This window comes from Cetorhinus maximus, chromosome 2 (assembly GCF_964194155.1).
Source record: "Cetorhinus maximus chromosome 2, sCetMax3.hap1.1, whole genome shotgun sequence".
NCBI lineage: Eukaryota > Metazoa > Chordata > Chondrichthyes > Lamniformes > Cetorhinidae > Cetorhinus > Cetorhinus maximus.
In genome coordinates, this window is record NC_135880.1 from 185,798,653 (window position 1) to 185,817,614 (window position 18,962).

The following is an 18,962-nucleotide window of genomic DNA, read 5'->3' on the forward strand; positions in this document are numbered from 1 at the left end:
TGGTACCCTTACCTAGGGTGCAGACAATGAGTCATGGTTTCTGCTGTTAATCACTGTCCACTCACTGCTGCTGGAAGTGTGGCTATGTGGATAACGGTCACAACACAGCCCAACTCATTGGTTACATCACGTGGCAGTCAGCACTGTTGAGGTAGACACGTGGGGAATGGTCACTTGGACAGTTGCTGCAGGGCAGTCAGCATCGAAAGCACTTGCACAGAGGAGAGCTGTTCAGCTAATTATGCCTGTTGGGCTCTTGGCTAAAGCAATGGAAAACTAATTACACTGCTCAACTCTCTTCCCCAATGTGCTGTGCCTTCCCTTCCTTAAAATATTTATACACTTTTCCCATCTAAGATGCGATGGTCTTTGTCTCAAACAGTCCCTGTGTATTCCATACTGTTAATGAACTGCTAAGAAATTTCTCCCAATTTCTTTCCAGCCTCTGGTGACAAGTCCAAACAGAATACATCAGAAACAACATTGTCTTTCCAACAGCCTTTCTATATTCACTATCAAAAATGCTCATTGTCTTGCAAAGCTCTATTAGAACTTTGTCTTCTGTTATGCAGTGGAAATAGTCCCAGGATGTCAAATTTTTGTTCATTGCTGCAGTTTCCCATCCACACTCTGACCATAATGGGAATGCCTCATGCTGCACATGCTGCTCTATCTTTGGCTTAAACATTGCTTTATACAAATCTATCATTAGCTCTTTCATCTACTTCAAAAAGGCATTTGGTACAGTGCTGCACAACAGACTTGTGAGCAAAGTTATAGCTCATTGAATAAAAAGGACAGTAACAACATGGATATGAAACAGGCTGAGTGACAGGAGAGTTGTGGTTAATGGATATTTTTTGGGCTCGAGGAAGGTTTGTAATGGAGCTCCCAGTGGTCAGTGTTGAGACCCTTGCTGTTCCTGATATATATTAATAACCTAGACCATGGTGTACAGGGCACAGTTTCAAAATATGTGGATATTATGTAACTTGGAAACATTGTGAACTGTGAGGACAGTGTAGAACTACAAAAGGACAAACAAATTGGTGAAATGGGCAGATGAAGTTCAATATCGAGAAATGTGAAGTGATTCATTAGCAACAACATAGTGGGACAATATAAAATAAAGTGTACAACTCTAAAGGGGGTGCAGGAGCAGAAGGACCTGGGCGTATAAGTCATTGAAGGTGACAGGACAGGACAGGTTGAGACAGTGGTTAAAAGACACAGAGTATCCTAGGCTTATTAATAGCCGCATAGAGTACAAGAACTAGGGGATAATGTCAAAATTGTATAAGATACTAGTTTAACCTCAGCTGGAGTATTGCATCCAGCTCTGGACACCGCACTTTAGGAAAGATGTGATGCCATTGGAGAGAGTGCAGAAAAGATTCACAAGAATGGTTCCAGGTTGAGGAACTTCAGCTCTGAAGATCGATTGGAGAAGTTGAGACCATTTTCCTTGGAGGAAAGAAGGCTGAGAGGAGATTTGATAGGGATATTCAAAGTCATGAGGGGTCTGGACAGAGTAAATAGGGAGAAACTGTGCCCACTTGTGAAAGGATCAAGAACAAGAGGGCAGAGATTTAAAGTAATTGGCAAAAGAAGCAAAAGCAACAGGAGGAACAACTTTTTCACACAGCAAATAGTTGGGGTTTGGAGTGTGCAGGCAGGTCCAACCGAGGCATTCAAAAGGGAATTTGGACTGTTATCTGAAAAGAAGAATGTGCAGCTTGATGGGGAGAAGGCAGGGGACTGGTATGCGGTGAATTGCTCATTCAGAGAGCCGGTGGAGACATGACATGCTGAATGGCCTCCTGCGCCGTAACAATTCTGTGATTCTGTTATAGTATTTCATGCAGCAATCTACTAGACCAAAAACTGCACTTGGAACTGAAACCCAACTATGATTCAAAAACCCAGAAAATGCTAGAAATATTCAGCAGGTCAGGCTGCATCTGTGGAGAGAGAAAAACAGAGTTAATGCATAAGATCAATGACCTTTTGTCAGAATTGGGAAAAGTTATAAATGTAATAAGTTTTAACTAAGTGAAAGGGTTTGGGCGGAAAAAAGAACACTGGAAGATCTTTGATAGAGTGGAAGGCCAGGAAGATTAAATGACGAACGGGATCACAGTAATGGGACATGTAAAGAAACAACGAGGAGGTGTGAATGGTAGCATGAAGAACAACTGATAACTGAAAGCAAAAAAAGTGGAAAAACGAGAGTGAATCCAAAACCTGCAAAGAGAAAAGAACCTCTGCCCCCTTTTGTTTAACGTCTCAAACTGTTGAACTTGTTGATGAGGTGTTCTTCCTCAAGCTTATGTTGAGCTTATTGGAAAACTGCAGGGGACCGAGGGCATAGAGCAAATGGAGAATTAAAATTACAGGCGACTGGAAGCTCTGAGTCATGCTTGTGGTTTAAACTGGTGGTTTTGCAAAGTAGTCATCCAATCTGTCTCCCCAATGTAGAGTGGACTGCATTATGAGCAACAAAGACTCTGCAGAGCAGAGGACGGGGGAAAAGTTGAAGTGCAACCAAAAGCAAGAGGGTGACAAACAAAATGAAGGGTCTGACCTTGCAGGACATTATGCCCGTCAACCATTGAGCTGGCAGCACTTCATTCAGCAGAAGACCTATAATTGATGGTACCTAGTGCCTTAGATAGCACAGCAGCCTTGCAAATAATGGGGTCAAGACTGAAACATTTGCAACCATCTTCAGCCAGCAGTGCTGAGTAGATGACCATTTTGGCCTTCTCCTAAGGTCCCCACTATCACAGATGCCAATCTTCAGCTAATTTGACTCACTCACGTGACATCAAGAAACGACTGAAAGCACTGGATAGAGGAAAGGCTATGGGCCCTAGCACCATCCCAGCAGTCGAACTGAAGACTTGTGCTCCAGAACTAGCCATGCCCTGAGTCAAGCTGTAACACCGGCATCTACCAGGCAATGTAGAAAATTGCCCAAGTATGTCCTGTCCACAAAAAGCAGGATAAATCCAACCAGCCAGTTAGTGCCCTGTCAGTCTACTCTCAATCATCAGCAAAGTGGTCAAAGATGTTGTTGACAGCACGATCAAGCGGCACTTGCTCAGCAATAACCTCATTGACGTGTAGTTTGGGTTCTGCCAGGGCCACTCTTTTTTATCCATTCATGGGATGTGGGCTTTGCTGGCCAAGCCAGCATTTATTGCCCATTCTTAATTGCCCTTAAAAGTGGTGATTAGCTGCCGCCTTGAACCACTGCAGTCCATGTCCACTTGGCCCCTGTGCTCCTCACAGCTTTGGCCCTGGTGAGGTGAGAGTGACAGCCATTGACATCATGGCAACATTTGACTGAGTTTGGTGTCAAGCAGCCCTAGCAAAATTGAAGTCAATGGAAATCAGGGGGAAAGCCCTCGACTGGTTGGACCTGTACCTAACACAAAGGATATGGTTGTGGTTGTTGGAGGTCAGTCATCTCAGCCATAGGACATTCCTGCAGGAGTCCCTCAGGGCAGCGTCTTAGGATGAACCATCTTCAGCTGCTTCATCAATTACCTTCTCTACAACATAAGATCAGAAGTGGGGATGTTCACTGATGATTTCAGTGTTCAGTTCCATTCCCAACTCTTCATACTGAAGCAGGCTGTGCCCACATGCAGCAAGCAAGGTCTGGTCATCATTCAGGCTTGGGCTGATAAGTGGCAAGTGACATTTGTGCTACACAAGTGCCAGGCAATGACCATCACCAAAAAGAAAGAATCTAACCATCTTTCCTTGATATTCAGTGGCATTATTGGCATTGGAAAAAACCCCATCATTAACATCCTGTGGTTAATATTGACTGGTCCAGTTAATTTTCTGGTCACATATATACTGTAAGAGCAGGTCAGAGGCTGAGAATCCTGCAGTGAGTAACTCACCTCCTAACTCCCCAAAGCCTGTCCACAAGGCACAAGTCAGGAATGTGGTGAAATACTGACCACTTGCCTGGATGAATGCAGCTCAAAGTACTTCAATTCAAGGTACTTGACATTGAAATTCACATACCACGTTTCTCTGTTGTGTGGTAGGCTGAACGCCTTTCTATCCCGTTGGATAATGGTTACCCTGATCAGATCATTTTTTTGCTGTGTGTCATGCAAGCTTGCAAATGGGCTACCTTAAGACTACTTTAACACTACCTTAAGACCTGAAAAGTGCAGTCTTTCTGGAATTAGCTTGGAAAGGCAAAGTAGCTCAAAAATTTGAACAACAGGTCAAGCAAGCCATTTCGCGCTGCTGTTATGCAGTAGCTACACGAGTAGTAATTAGGAACAAAGGAGTAGGAATAGGGCATTCGGCCTGTTGATCCAGCTCTGCCATTCAATTAGATCATGGCTGATCATTTACCTCAACGCCACTTTTCCACAACACCCCATATCCCTTGATGCCATTAGTATCCGGAAATCTATCGATTTCTTAGTTGACCATGCTCAATGATTGAGTTTCCACAGCCCTTTGGAAAATTCCAAAGATTCACCACCCTCTGAGTAAAGAAATTCCTCCTCATCGAAGTCTTAAAAGGCCTGCCCCTTATTCTGAGACTGTATGCCCTGGTTCTGAACTCATCAACCAGGAGAAACATCCTATCTACATCTGCCCTGTCATGCCCTTTAAGTATACAGGCCCAGTTTCCTCAATCTCTCCTCAAGACAATCCTGCCATCCCAGGGATTAGTCTGGTAAACCTCCGTTGAACTCTCTCCATTCAAGCACATCGTACTTTCGATAAAGAGACCTTAGATAAGGTGACCTAAACTGCACAATACTCCAGATGCACCCTCACCAAGGCTCTATACAATTGCAGCAAGACATATTTGCTCCTGTACTCAAATCCCCTTGTAATGAAGGCCAACATACCACTTGCCTTCCTAATTGCTTGCTGTACCTACATGCCAGCTTTTAGTGACTCATGAACAAGGACACCAAGGTCCCCTTGGACATCGCACTTCCCAACCTTTCACCATTTTAGAAATACTCTGCCTATTTTTTTCAAAGTGGATAACTTTACAATTATATACATTATATTCCATCTGCCATGTTCTTGCCCATTCACTTAGCTTGTCCAAGTCCTCTTGAAGCCTCCTTGCACCCTCCTCACAACTTATATTTTCACCTAGTTTTATGTCATCGGCAAATTTGGAAATATTGGGCAGAATTTTTCTCTCGTCAGACGGATGCATGCCTGACCTGAGCGAGAGTAAAATAGTACGCGATGATGTCAGGCAAGCGTCCCGACATCATTGAACACTCTCGTGATGTTTCGCTCAGCAGGTGAGCGCGAGAGGCGGCAGCACACCCGCCGACAATTAAGAGGCCTATTAAGGCCCTTAATCAATTTATTAAATCGGATTTTTCACTGCCCGTCCAACCATCCAAGCCTTTGGATTTTTTATGAAACCTCAGCAACGGGCGGGATGAGGTTTCCAACAGGAATTAAAAATAAAAAAAAATATTTAAATCTCATTTATAACATTGTCCCTGCTCATGTGACAGAGGGGACATGTTTTTAACATTTGAAAGTTCTTTATTTTTGATTTAAAAAATCTTCAGCTCCCTGAGGCAGCTCTGTGCCTCAGGGAGCTTTTACGTGCATGTGCAAACTTCTGCGCTCGCCTTCCTCTCGCCCCCACCCCGGCAACGCTCAGTGTTGTAGCATACGTTTCATGCTAGCTGGCCGTTAATTGACCTGCCTGTGAAATTGATGTCAGGATCCAATCACGGGCGGCAGTCGGCTTCGCGACCTCTCCCGGGCCTGACGAGGGCAAAATTCAACCCAATATATGTGATCCCCACATTCAAATCATGTGTATTGATTGAACAACTGTGGCCCCAGCACTGATCCCTGCAGTACCCCAGTGGTAACAACCTGCCATCCTGAGAATGATCCATTTATTCCTACTTGTTTTCTGTCTCTTAAACGATTCTGAACCCATTCCAGTATATTATCCCCAATCCCATATGCTTTAAGTTTGTTTACTAACCTACTTTGTGGGACCTTACCAAAAGCCTTCTGAAAATCCAAATACACCACATTTACTGGTTTTTTAGCTATGCTACTAGTAATATCCTCAAAAAAACTCTCAATAGGCTTGTCAAACGTGATTTCCTTTTCATAAATCTATGTTGTCTCTGCTCAATCATATTATTTTCCAAGTGTGTAGTTATCATATCCTTTATAATAGATTCTAACATTTTCCCTACTGACATCGAACTAACTGGTCTGCAGCTCTCTGTTTTCTCTCTCCTTCTCTTCTTCAATAGTGGGGTTACATTTTGATACTTTCCAGTCTGCAGGAACCTTTCCAGAATCTATAGAATTTTGAACCACTAGTGTATCCCCTATCACTATAGCCACCTCCTTCAACACTCTGGAATGTAGCTCATCAGATCCATGAGATTTATCAATCCAATTTTTCACTAACAAGATGCTGCCATCAATGCAAAAAAGACTCCCTGCCTACCCCATAATTGACAACGTCATGTATAAATTTTGGCACTACTACAATTCCAGGTATGTAGGCTAAATGATTGGGTGATCAAATCAAACAACATGTACCTCTGGCTGTTTAGAATAGGCAGAGTACAGGCCGTACTCAACCAGCCTGCACTTAAGTCTGTGATTCTGTGAGTAACACGGCTCATTTATGCTTGCTAGAAGCGACACATATTCATACACAGGGATCCGATCTCTGCAAAGATAAAGACTATGCCTCGCACCTTTTTTGAATTACCCGAGAGCTTGGAGAGCCAATCATTCCCCATTGCTTTCTCCACACAGCGCCCTGGCGAAAGTTGACTCGTCAACCAGTCGGGCACCTTTTCCCCTTTAGTATAAGTTGTTGTGATTGTTTGAAATTTACGTTCTTGTGTTTATCCTGATGAGTGCAAGACGAAAAGCTTCAGCAACATGTCTCTCATTTTAGTAATGTTCAAATTCTGTACGACCAAGCGACAAATTGTGGGTTAGGCTTGTCTTGATTTAGACACCCTGTCTAAAACCTGTTCTCCCAACCATGTATCTCCTGAATTTAAATTCTTGAGAGTTAATGTAATGTGATTGTAACATTTTTACCCTTTGTTCACCAATCCTAATGCCTGTTGCCTTGCCACTTTCACCTTTCACAAAAAGTAACGAGCAAGCAGCTTTTTTTAATTAGGGGCTGAAAACAATGAAAGAATATTATTGAGTCTTTGGTTAAAAAAACTTGGCTTCCTTACTTCTCATACTGCTCGGAGTGAGATTAGCAAATTATGTTTAATTTATTGTAATGAAATGGGGGGAATAAATAATGGAAATTTGCAACAACTCAATGTGCATCCAGGAGAGGAAAACTGGTTAGCATCTTAAATGGAGACCCTTAATCAGATTGTTCTATGCATTTGCAGCCTTTTCTGTTTTCAATGTGTTGCTTTGGTTACAGTCATGAATTTGTGCTAATTATACATTTATGTATCAGCCTTTCCCATCAAATCACATTTCTTTCAACATTCTCACCTGTGTAGATTAAAACTCTTGCTGAAAGTACAGAATTTGACTCTCAGAATCTGCTCACCAGAGAGCACTGGATGTTTGTCAAAACATTTAACAATACAGGAAAATTGCTTTGGTGCATGTGGGATGGTTCAGCACCTGGATTATGGCTGAGACTCACTCTGTACTGATGTCATGAGCCAGTTTATGTTCAAAGCCTTAACTGTTTTTTTTGTTCCCTTTTACAGCATGTGTGTTTGGATGATTGACACGTTTGCGAGCGAAGAGCTGCGTCATAAATACTGTCCCACATTGTGCAGCATGGAGAGATTGGCTTCCTACTGTCTCACTGAGCCAGGTCTGATTTTAATCAAAAAAAAAATCTTTGAAGGGAAGCTTACACCTCAAATCCAGTTCTCATTCTCCATTGGCTAACTAGAGGTTCATCTGTGTCTCTATTTGAGTTCCCCCACCACCACCTCCCTACCCCACCCCGATCCTCTTGTTCTCTGAGCAGCTATTGTCTGCAGTTGAGCACCTGTTACCAAGTTGTGCTTGGGAAGTTCTGGAGAGTAACCATTGGACACTCAAAAAATAAGAAAAAAATTACAGATATTAGAAATAGGGCACTTGGAAGCAGCAGGTCAGTCCATACCATTAGGGAGAAAAGATGATTTATGTTTCAGTGATTACCCTTCTTTAGAACTAGAAACTAAAAAAATAAGTGAACATTTGGAAAAAGTGAGAGGAAAAGGAAGGGAGAAGGAACAGATACTCTTCCTACAAAAGGAAAAGTGGAAATTTAGCAGACTGGGAAAGCTATAAAGAATAATAGAAGTTACAAAAAAAGGAATAAGGTTCAAAAAGGGAATATGAAAAGTGTATAGGAGATATCGATTCGAATAGTAAAAGTTTTTATTAGTATGTTTCGAGAAAGAGAGTAGTAAGGAAGAATGTGGGCATATTAAAAATATTTGCAAGTGAGACTATAATGACTATAAGGAAATAGCAGACTTGATAAATGAGGGTTTATATCTGTTTTCACAGAGGAGGAAAAGGACAAAATAATAATAATACCTTAAAATAATTCAAGAAGAGGAGCTTAGTGGATTTAATATAAGTTTAAAAAATGGTAATGGAATAAAATTATGATGTTTAAGATAGCCAAATTTCCAGGACCTGATTGTTTTCACCCCATAAACAAGTAAGGGAAATTGTATTGTCACCCCTTAATCTCACACTTCGTGTTGAATTGTATCTGCTGTGTGTCCACCCATTCCATCAGCCTGTCTATATCCCCTTGAAGTCTATTACTAAAGTCTATTCTGGAACTCCCTAACAGTACTGTTGGTGTACCATGGACTGCAGCAGTTCAAGAAAGCAGCTCTCCACCACCTTCTCAAGGGCAATTAGGGATGAGTAATAAATGCTGGCCTAGCCAGTGACGCCCACACCCCATGAAAGAATAAATAAACTATTTTCCTCACTGTTTACTACACTTTCAAGTTTTCTGTCATCTGCAAATTTCAAAATTGTGCCCTGTGCCCCCAAATTTAAGTCATTAACATTGATCAAAAACAACAGTGGGCCTAGTACTGAACATTGGGGGACTCCACTCACATATCCCTCCTTTCCACCATAACTATTTCCTTTCCCTCAGCCAATTTTGTATTCATGCTAAAGCTGCCCCTTTGATCCTATGAGCCTCAATTTTACTAATAAGCTTATAATGTGGCACTCTTATCAAATGCCTTTTGAAAGTCCATATGTACAACATCAACAGCACCCTCCTAATCCAATCTCTTACCTCATCTAAAATCTCAATCAAGTTAATCAAATGCGATTTTATCTTAACAAATCCACGTTGACTCTCCTATGTTTTTATTCATTTATGCAATGTGAGCCTCGCTGTGCCCATCCCTTATTGTCCTTGAGAAGGCAGTGGTAAGTTGCCTTCCTTAAATGCTACAATCCATGTGGTGTTAGGTCAAGAGTTAGCAGAATTTTGACCCAACCACAGTGAAGGAACAGCAATGTAATTCCAAATCAGAATGGTGTGTGGCTTGCAGAGAACTTGCAGGTGGTGGCGTTCCCATGCTCTTCTAGGGTAGAGGCCAGGGGTTTGGAAGGTATTTTGGAAAGAGCCTTGACCAGTTGCTGCTGTGCATCTTATAGACAGTAGATGTACTATCATGCTTCCTATTTATCGAGGTGGCTGTTAAGTTTTTCCCGAGCATTGTTTCTAAAAGCCTCCCCACCAAAGATGTTAAACTGACTGGCCTGTAGTTGCCAAGTTTATTCTTCCCTATTTTGACCAAGATGGAACATTTGAAACACTCCAGTCCTCTGGCATCACCCCTCCACCTAAGGTGGATTAGAAGATTATCCCCTGCACCTCCTCATTTTCTACCCACACTTCCCTTAGCGACCTAGGATACATCCCACCCAGAATGACTTATTCATAAAAGTGGAGTGGATATTTGACCAATAGAAATTTTATATGTTATGGGTAAAGTGTATGGGGATGGGCCTAAGTGGATAGCTCATTCAAAGAGCTAGCACAGGCATGATGGGGCAAGTGAATTCCTTGTTAGTGGCAAATTTTATTGTTCCATAATTTTGCTTGTTCTCTAATTGTGCAGTTATCTCTACTCCTTTCTCAAAAATGTTGGCTCATGGTAGGTGGCAGTTCACCGTCTGGCACATAGGCCAAATGTTCGGTCTTAGTGCCGACTTTGCAGTTGTCAACTGGGTCTCTAGCCTTTGACCTTCTCCCTTTCTAGGAGTGGTCAAACAGTGACTATGATTTCAGGTTCTTTCCTCCTTGTGTCGCTTCCTTTAAAATTATCTGAACCCTGCAGTGTTAAATAGTTCTGTATAAGCAACTGCTGAAGGGTTTACAGATGAGAAAGATTAGGTAAAAATGGAAAGCGATAGCAGACAGTCACTGTAACATTGTCTGATTCCATCTAACAGGAAGTGGAAGTGATGCAGCTTCACTAATAACTACTGCAAGACGGGATGGCGATTGCTACATTCTCAATGGCTCAAAGGTAATAAATCATATAGAGATGTGTTTGCAAAGGACATTTGATAGTTGCAGTAATGTCCTGTATTTGTATTACTGTCTGATCAGATCTTTGAGAATATCAGTGTTCATGAAGTGCCAAACCTGTCACACTGGCTTATCACTGGAACTCTTATTTCTTGTTCAGGCTTTTATCAGTGGTGGAGGAGAAACTGATCTGTACGTGTTGATGTGCAGGACTGGAGACAGGGGTCCCAAAGGCATTTCCTGTTTGTTGGTGGAGAAAGATACACCTGGGCTCAGCTTCGGCAAGAAAGAGAAAAAGGTAAAAGGCAGTCAGTGTGGAGTAGAGTGGATTCCCTCCTCATGGTCTAGAGGAATGAGAGTTGGTTCTTTAGGGTGGATACTTAAACTACTGCAACTGGTGCAGTGTGATAGGACAGTCCCTGCAGATGTTGTTACTTGTACAGTCTTTGGCCCATTCAGGTTGAATGTCTGTGTCACAATTAGTTGAGGGTCTCTCCATTCAGACTAGATTACAACAAAAGTCACAGACAAGAAAAACTCTTTCGATCCATAAAAGCTCTGGTATACAAACTTATGACTTACTCCAAAAAATACTTTGGCCAGGCTGCACTCACTTGTGTTATACTTCAGAAAGCCATTTGGTGAAGAATAGAACTAGACCCAACCTTTACACATTTCATGAGCATTTATTTACAAAGATTCACATTACAGGCATTCACCTCTTAACCCAAATCCCAGTTCCAGACTGATCCTATTTATAGGAGCCCAAGTGAATCCCTAACTAATGTCCACTATCAGAATCCAAGTTAACACAATTATTATAGAACCAACAACTTAGACGGTTAGGCTCATTGTGTTGAATAACACATTAACATGCCTAATCATTTATAACCTTTATGTTTAGTGACTTACAGACATTGGCCTCTTTACAGCTTTTTACTTTTCCTAGCCTTTCAGGGAAGGTTCCCAGGGTCAAAAACAGAAAATATTGGAAAAACTCAACAGGTCTAACAGCGTCTGTGGAGAGAAAAAAAAGAGTTAAGGCTTTGAGTCCGTATGACTCTTCTTCAGAACAGAGAGCCATAAGGACTCGAAACGTTAACTCTTTTTGTTTCTCTCCACAGATGCTGTTAGACCTGCTGAGTTTTTCCAGCATTTTCTGTTTTTGTTTCAGATTTCCAGCATCCGCAGTATTTTGATTTTATCTTAAGGTTCCTGGGGCACTGACTTCCTTTTGCTTTGGCATGATTCTGGTGTAGCTAAGGTACCTGAGGTGTGAAGAAGTGCAGTGACCAAGATACTATTGCTTTTTGGTAACATTCATCTAGCATTTTCTGGAGGAATAAGCAGTAACAGAGGGCACAAGTGACAGAAAGCAATTCATGCAATAATTCAATTGTGACACCCAACTGCCTGCTTAGTTAGCACTGCTGATGGAAGGAACTCTGGGTTAGAGGTTAAAACTGAACTCAACAAAAAATTTTTTAATTCCCTCTTCTCTTTCCTATGCTCTTTGCCTAACAAGAAAGAACTTTCAACTAACCGAGCTAAAGACAGAGTTAATTAAATCTTCACAATGCAAATAGCTTGAAACCTGCTTACTGCCTTTAATGGTGCTCTGTCCTCTTTATTAACTAGGGCTTGGACCTGTCTCTTTATTTGGTTTTGCTCTGTTGACCCAGTCCATGAAAAAGATATCTGCATATATGTCTAAAAATGTGAATTGAGCAAACCTCATTTGACCCATTCCTGTCTTATTGTTTAAGGTTGGATGGAACTGCCAGCCAACTCGAGCTGTGATATTTGAGGACTGTGCTGTTCCCGTTAGTAACTTGATTGGAAAAGAAGGTGATGGATTTTCCATAGCAATGAATGGACTGAATGGCGGAAGAATCAACATTGGTAAGAAAACTTGAGAGCTAAAGAAATCAATGGGCAGCCCTAGGGGCCCTGCTGAACGCTTCCTCTTCTCCATTATGGAAGGCGCTGTTTTGATCCATACTTCCATTCTTTAATTTCCTTCGACAGTTCTGGTGGGTATATCCCTACTGCAGCTTACCATTGTGCTGAGCTAGTGAGCAGGCCTACAAAGCCAAGCCACAGCCTGATATACCCTGGGGCCCGATACTTCAGTAATGCTGAGCTCAGAGCTGAGTGATGCAGAGCATGTCCACTGTTCATTCTTTCATGGGATGTGGGCTTCGCTAGGCCAGCATTTATTGCCCATCCCTAATTGCCCTTGAGAAGGTGGTGGTGAGCTGCCTTCTTAAACCGCTGCAGTTCATGCGGTGTAGGTACACCCACAGTGCTGTTAGGAAGGGAGTTCCAGGGACAATGAAGGAAAGGCAGGATAGTTCCAAGTCAGGGTGGTGTGTGTCTTGGAGGGGAACGTCCAGGTGGTGGAGTTCCCATTCATCTGCTGCCATTGTCTTTCTAGATGATAGAGGTTGTGGGCTTGGAATGTGCCGTCGAAGGAGCCTTGGTGAGTTGCTACGGTGCACCTTGTAGTGGTGCACATAGCTACCACAGTGAGTTGGTGGTGGAGGGAGTGGGTGTTGAAGGTGCTAGATGGTGTGCCAATCAAATGAGGTTGCTTTGTCCTGGATGCTGTTGAGCTTCTTGAGTGGTGTTGGAGCTGCACTCATCCAGGCAAGTGGAGAATATTCCATCACACTCCTGACTTGTACCATGTAGATAGATGGTGGACAGTTACTCTCTGCAGAATTCCCAGTCTTTGAACTGCTCTTGCAGCCTGGTCCAGTTCAGTTTCTGGTCAATGGTAACCTGCAGAAAATTGAACTGGACCAGCCATGTAAGTACAGAAGTAATTCAGAGCTAGTGGTGAAGTACAAAAATAATTGAAAAGATTAATGGAATGTTGGCCTTTATCACAAAGGTGCAGGAATATGAAAGGGTAAAAGATATGGTACAATTGTACAAAGCCTTGGTCAGACCCCATTTAGAGTACTACGTTCAGTTCTATGTACTGCATGCTAAGGCAGGATATGTTGACCTTAGAGGGGGCGCGGTACAAATTTACCACATTGATACAGGGGCAAAAATAATTAAATTATGAGGACAGGTTGCATGGACTAGGCTTGTATTCAAATGAGTTTAAAAGATTAAAGGATGATCTAATTGAGGTCTTTAATATAATTAAAGCCTATAATAGGTTTGATATAACAAAACTATATTCTCTGGTGGGTGATAAGGAGACATAAACTTAAACTTAGAGTTTAAACCATTCAGGGGTGATGTCAGGAAGCAGTCCCTCACATAGAAGATAATGAAAATCTTCTCTTCCCCAAAAGTTTTGTGGGGTGTGGAGGGCAGGTAGTCAATTGAAAATTCCAGAACTCAGCTTGATAGATTTTTGTTTGGCAAGGGTATTGAGGATGGCAGAGCCAAGGCAGGTAGATTGAGTTAAGATTCGAGTTAGCCATGATCCGATTAAATAGAGCAACAGGTTTGAAGGACTGAATAGCGTGTTCCTGTTCCTGTGTTTTTAAGCCCAATGACTCTGTGTGTGTCTCTGTACGACAGTATTTAATCTAGCGTTTATTGTTTCTAACCCTATCTACGTACTTGTAATTTCTGCAGCTTCGTGTTCAGTAGGTGCTGCATATGCCTCCATTCTTTTAACTCAAGATCACCTAAAAGTCCGCAAACAATTTGGAAAACCTCTTGCCAACAGTCAGGTATGAAAGACCCTTTCCACAGAGGTACAGTCCTTGCAGAGTACTGTCATGAGTGTGGAGTACAATTATTTGGCAGTACTTTAAAATTGCTCTATGCACGATACTCTTATAGCCAGTGGAGCAATGTTGGGTTAAAGGAGATGTTCAGAATGTAGCTTTTCAAAGAACTTGAAAACTTGTGCTGATGGCGATGCAAGTGTGGCTGCTACCTTATTTCATTAGGGCCCAGTGACATGCTACAAAGTAAATAAACAAGAACAGTGTAGTGTTGAAGCAGTGTCTAGCGTTGCGCTTTGACTGACCCACGATATCACCACAGGGGAACGTCGGAACACAGGACTTAGGAGAAGGAGTATGCCATTCAGCTCTTCAAGCCTGCTCCACTATTCAGTACGATCATGGCTGATCTGGTTGTGGTCTCAACTCCACTTTCCAGTCTGCCCCCCATAACCTATGACTCCCTTGTCTAACAAAAAGCCTTCAATAAATTTAAAGACCCAGCCTCCACTATCTTCTGGAGAAGAGAATTCCACACTCTAATGGCCCTCTGAAAGAAAAATTTTCTCATCTCTGTCTTAAAAGGGAGACCTCTTATTTATAAACAATGTCCCCGTGTTCTGGTTTCCCCCACAATCACAGAAGCTTTACAGTGCAGAAGGAGCCCAGTCGGCCCATCGAATCTGTACTGGCTCTCTGAAAAAGCATTCTACCTAGTCCCACTCCCCTGCCTTATCCCCATAACCTTGCACATTATTTCTTTTCAGATAGTCATCCAATTCCCTTTTGAATACCTCAATTGAACCTCCCTCCGCCACCCTCTCACGAAGTTCATTCCAGACTCCAAAACTTTTTCCTGGAATAACTTTTACTCCCTTTGCCAATTATTTTGAATCTGTGCTCTCTATTTCTTGATGCTCCCTTGAGTGAAAACAGTTTCTCACTATTTACCCTGTCCATGCCCCTCAGGATCTTGAATAACTCTTTCAAGTCTCCCCTCGACCTTCTTGTCGCTAAGGGAAAACAACCTCTCCAATCTATCCTCATAGTTACAGTTCTTCATCCATGGAATCATTCTTGTGAATCTCCTCTGTACTCATTCCAATGATTTCAAACCTTTCCTCAAGTATGGCACCCATAACTGGAAGCAGTACTCCAGATGAGGCCTTATACAGGTGAGGGGAGAGTGACTGCCCTTGATATCAAGGCCTCAGGGTAGTGCCCTAGGCCCAACCATCTTCAGCTGCTTCGTCAATTACTTTCCTTCCCTAGAACCATAGAAAAGTTATGGCGCAGAAAGAGGCCAATCATCCCATCGTGCCTGTGTCTTCCGTCATAAGGTCAGAAGTAGGGATGTTCGCTGATGATTGGGCAATATTCAGCACCATTTGCAGCTCCTCAGCTACTAAAGCAGTCCATGCCCAAATGCAGCAAGACCTGGACAATATCCAGGCTTGGGCTGACAAGTGACAAGTAACATTCGGGCCACACAAGTGCCAGGCAATGACCATCTCCAACAAGAGAGAATCTAACCATCGCCCCTTGACATTCAGTGGCATTACTGTCACTGAATCCCCCATTATCAACATCCTTGGGGTTACCATTGACCAGAAGCTGAACTGGACTAGCCATATAAATAATGTGGCTACAAGAGTAGATCAGAGGCTAGGAATCCTGCGGCAAGTAACTCACCCCCTGACTCCCCAAAGCCTGTCTACCATCTACAAGGCGCAAGTCAGGAGTGTGATGGAATACTCTCTTCTTGCCTGGATGAATGCAGCCCCAACAACACTCGAGAAGCTTGACACCATCTAGGACAAAGCAGCCCGCTTTATTGGCACCCCATCCACAAACATTCACCCCGTCCACCACCAACGCACAGTGGCAGCAGTGTGCACTATTTAGATGATGCGGGAACTCACAAAGGCTCCTTAGACAGCACCTTCCAAACCCACAACCACTACCATCTAGAAAGAGAAGGGCAGCAGACACATGGGAACGTCACCACCTGGAAGTTCCCCTCTAAGCCATACACCATCCCGACTTGGAAATATATCACTGTCCCTTCGCTGTCATTGGGTCAAAATCCTGGAACTCCCTCCCTGATAGTACTTTGGGTGTACCTACACCACATGGACTGTAACGGTTCATGAGAGCAGCTCACCACCATCTTCTCAAGGTCAGTTAGGGATGGGCAATAAATGCTGGCCTAGCCAGCGACACCCACATCCCATGAATTAATTTTTTTAAATGACCTCCTTACTCTTGTACTCAATGCCCCTATTAATAAAGCCTAAGATCCTACATGCTTATTAACTGCTCTCCCAACTTGCCCTGCCATCTTCAATGACTCCTGTAGATTTACACCATGGTCCCTCTGTTCCTGCACCTCCTTTAGAGGCTCTCCCTTTACTTTATACTGTCTGTCCATATTCTTCCTGCCAAAATGAATCACCTCTCGCTTTCTGTATTGAACTTCATCTGCCACTTTTCTGTCCATTCCACCAACATGTCTATGTCCTTTTGTATTTCAAAACTATGCTCATCACAGTTGACAATGTTTCCAATCTTCGTATCATATGCAAATTTTGAAATCATGTCCTGAACGCTGCAGTCTAGGTCATTAATAAATATCAGAAAGAGCAAGGGTCCCAACACTGACCCCTGGGAACTCCACTACAAACATTCCTCCAATCTGAAAGACATCCATTAACCACTACTCTGTTTTCTGTCACTCAGCCAGTTTCTTATCCACGTGCCTACTTTCCCTTTTATTCCATGACCTAGAATCTTGCTCACAAATCTGTTGTATGACACTGTATCAAATGCCTTTTGAACTATCCTGCACTTGTCTAAGTGACTGATTTGGTCCTAAACTCTAGTTTCCCTACCACTCAAGTCAAAGTGACTGGTCTGTAGTTGCTGGCTTTATCCATGCACCCATTTTTGAGCAGGGTGTAACATTTGCAATTCTCCAGTCCTCTGACACCATCCCTGTGTTAAGGAAGACTGGAAGATTATCACTAGTGCCTCTGCAATTTCCACTCTCGCTTCTCTCAGTACCCTTGGATGCATCTCATCCGGCATTGGTACCTTATCAATTTTAACTAAAGATAGCCTTTCTAAAACCTCTTCCTTCTCAATTGTAAATTCTTCTAGTGTAGCAGTTACTTCCTCTCTCACCTCAGTCTGGCTAGCATCTTCTTCCTTTGTAAAGACAGATGCGATGTATTCATTTAATACCTCCACTATTTCTCCTGCCTCCATGTACAGGTCCTCTTTTTTATCCCTAATTGGCCCTACTCTTCCTTTTTACCACCCTTTTATTGTTTACATGCTTAAAGAAGATCTCGAGATTCCTTATTATATTAGCTGCTCTTCATGCTCTCCCCTTGCTTTTCTTATTAGCTTTTTCACTTCCCCTCTGCCTGATTCTCCATTGTATTTTCTACCTGACATCTGTCGTACATGAACTTCTTCCTTTGCATCTTCACCTCTATCTCTCTTGTCCTCCAGGACACTCTGGATTTATTTATCCTACCTTTCCCCTTCAAGGGAATATACCTAGACAATGCCTGCAATACTTTTTCTTTGAAGTAGCCCATTGTTTGGCCACCGTCTTTTCTGCCAATATTTGATTCCAAATCACACGACTCATGCATTCTCATCCCATCGAAGTTGACTTACCCCCAATTAATTATCACTGCTGTAGATTGTTCCTTGTCCTTTTCCATGGCCAACCAAAACCTTATGATACAATGGCCACTGTCCCCTAAATGCTCTCCCACTGATATTTGATCCCCTTGGGCCAACTCATTCCCTAGAACCAGGCCCAACAGTGCCTTCCCTCTCGTTGGACCGGCAACATACTGCTGCAGGAAATTATCTTGAACGTTTTCCAGGAACTCATGCCCCTCTTGTCCCTTTGCACTATTCCAATCCCAGTCTATATTTGGATAATTGAAGTCCCCCCATTATAATTACTCTATAATTCCTGCACCTCTCTAATTTCTTTACAAATTTGTTTATCTTAATCCTTTCCACTAGTTGGTGGTCTATATACTATACCGATCAATGTTATTGCACCTTTTTCATTCCTTCCCTCTAACCAGAGAGATTCCGCCCTTGACCCTTCTGGAACATCTTCTCTCTCCAATACTATAATGCCATCTTTAATCAACTGCCATTTCCCCACCTTTTCTTCCTTTCCTGTCTTCCCTAAACACCATGTATCCAGGAAATTTAATGCCCAGTCCTGCCCTTCTTTGAGCCAGGTCTCTGTTATAGCAATAATATCATAATTCCATCTGTCAACCTGTGCCTGCAGTTCACCAATCTTATTAATCACACTCTGTGCATTCACATATATGCACATTAATCCTGATTTAGGCTTTTTTACTTTCCCTCTTACCCTAACCCTATCTATTGCTTGTTCTAATTCTATCCAACTCTCCAAGTATTCTACTTCATTATATTCTTGATTCAAACATGGACAAAAGAGCTGAACTCCTGAGGTGAGGTGAGAGTGACTGCACTTGACATCAAGGCAGCATTTGACCTAGTGTGGCATCAAGGAGCCCTAGCAAAACTGGAGCCAATGGGAATCGGGGCGGGAAACTTTTCCTTGTTTGGGTCATAACAGCACAAAGGAAGATAATACTACTATCTGATATATCTTCCTTATCAGATAAGGATGAAGCATT

General features: G+C 42.6%; 1 protein-coding gene across 1 annotated transcript in view; it reads left to right on the forward strand.

The window, feature by feature from the left end:
* LOC144668538 (isobutyryl-CoA dehydrogenase, mitochondrial-like) overlaps positions 1-18,962 on the forward strand; it is a 70,506-nt gene that overhangs the window by 42,883 nt on the left and 8,661 nt on the right. The window contains 5 exon segments of the mRNA XM_078530675.1: positions 7,758-7,867; positions 10,486-10,562; positions 10,725-10,862; positions 12,331-12,466; positions 14,165-14,262. Coding sequence (XP_078386801.1) covers positions 7,758-7,867; positions 10,486-10,562; positions 10,725-10,862; positions 12,331-12,466; positions 14,165-14,262 — 559 coding nt within the window.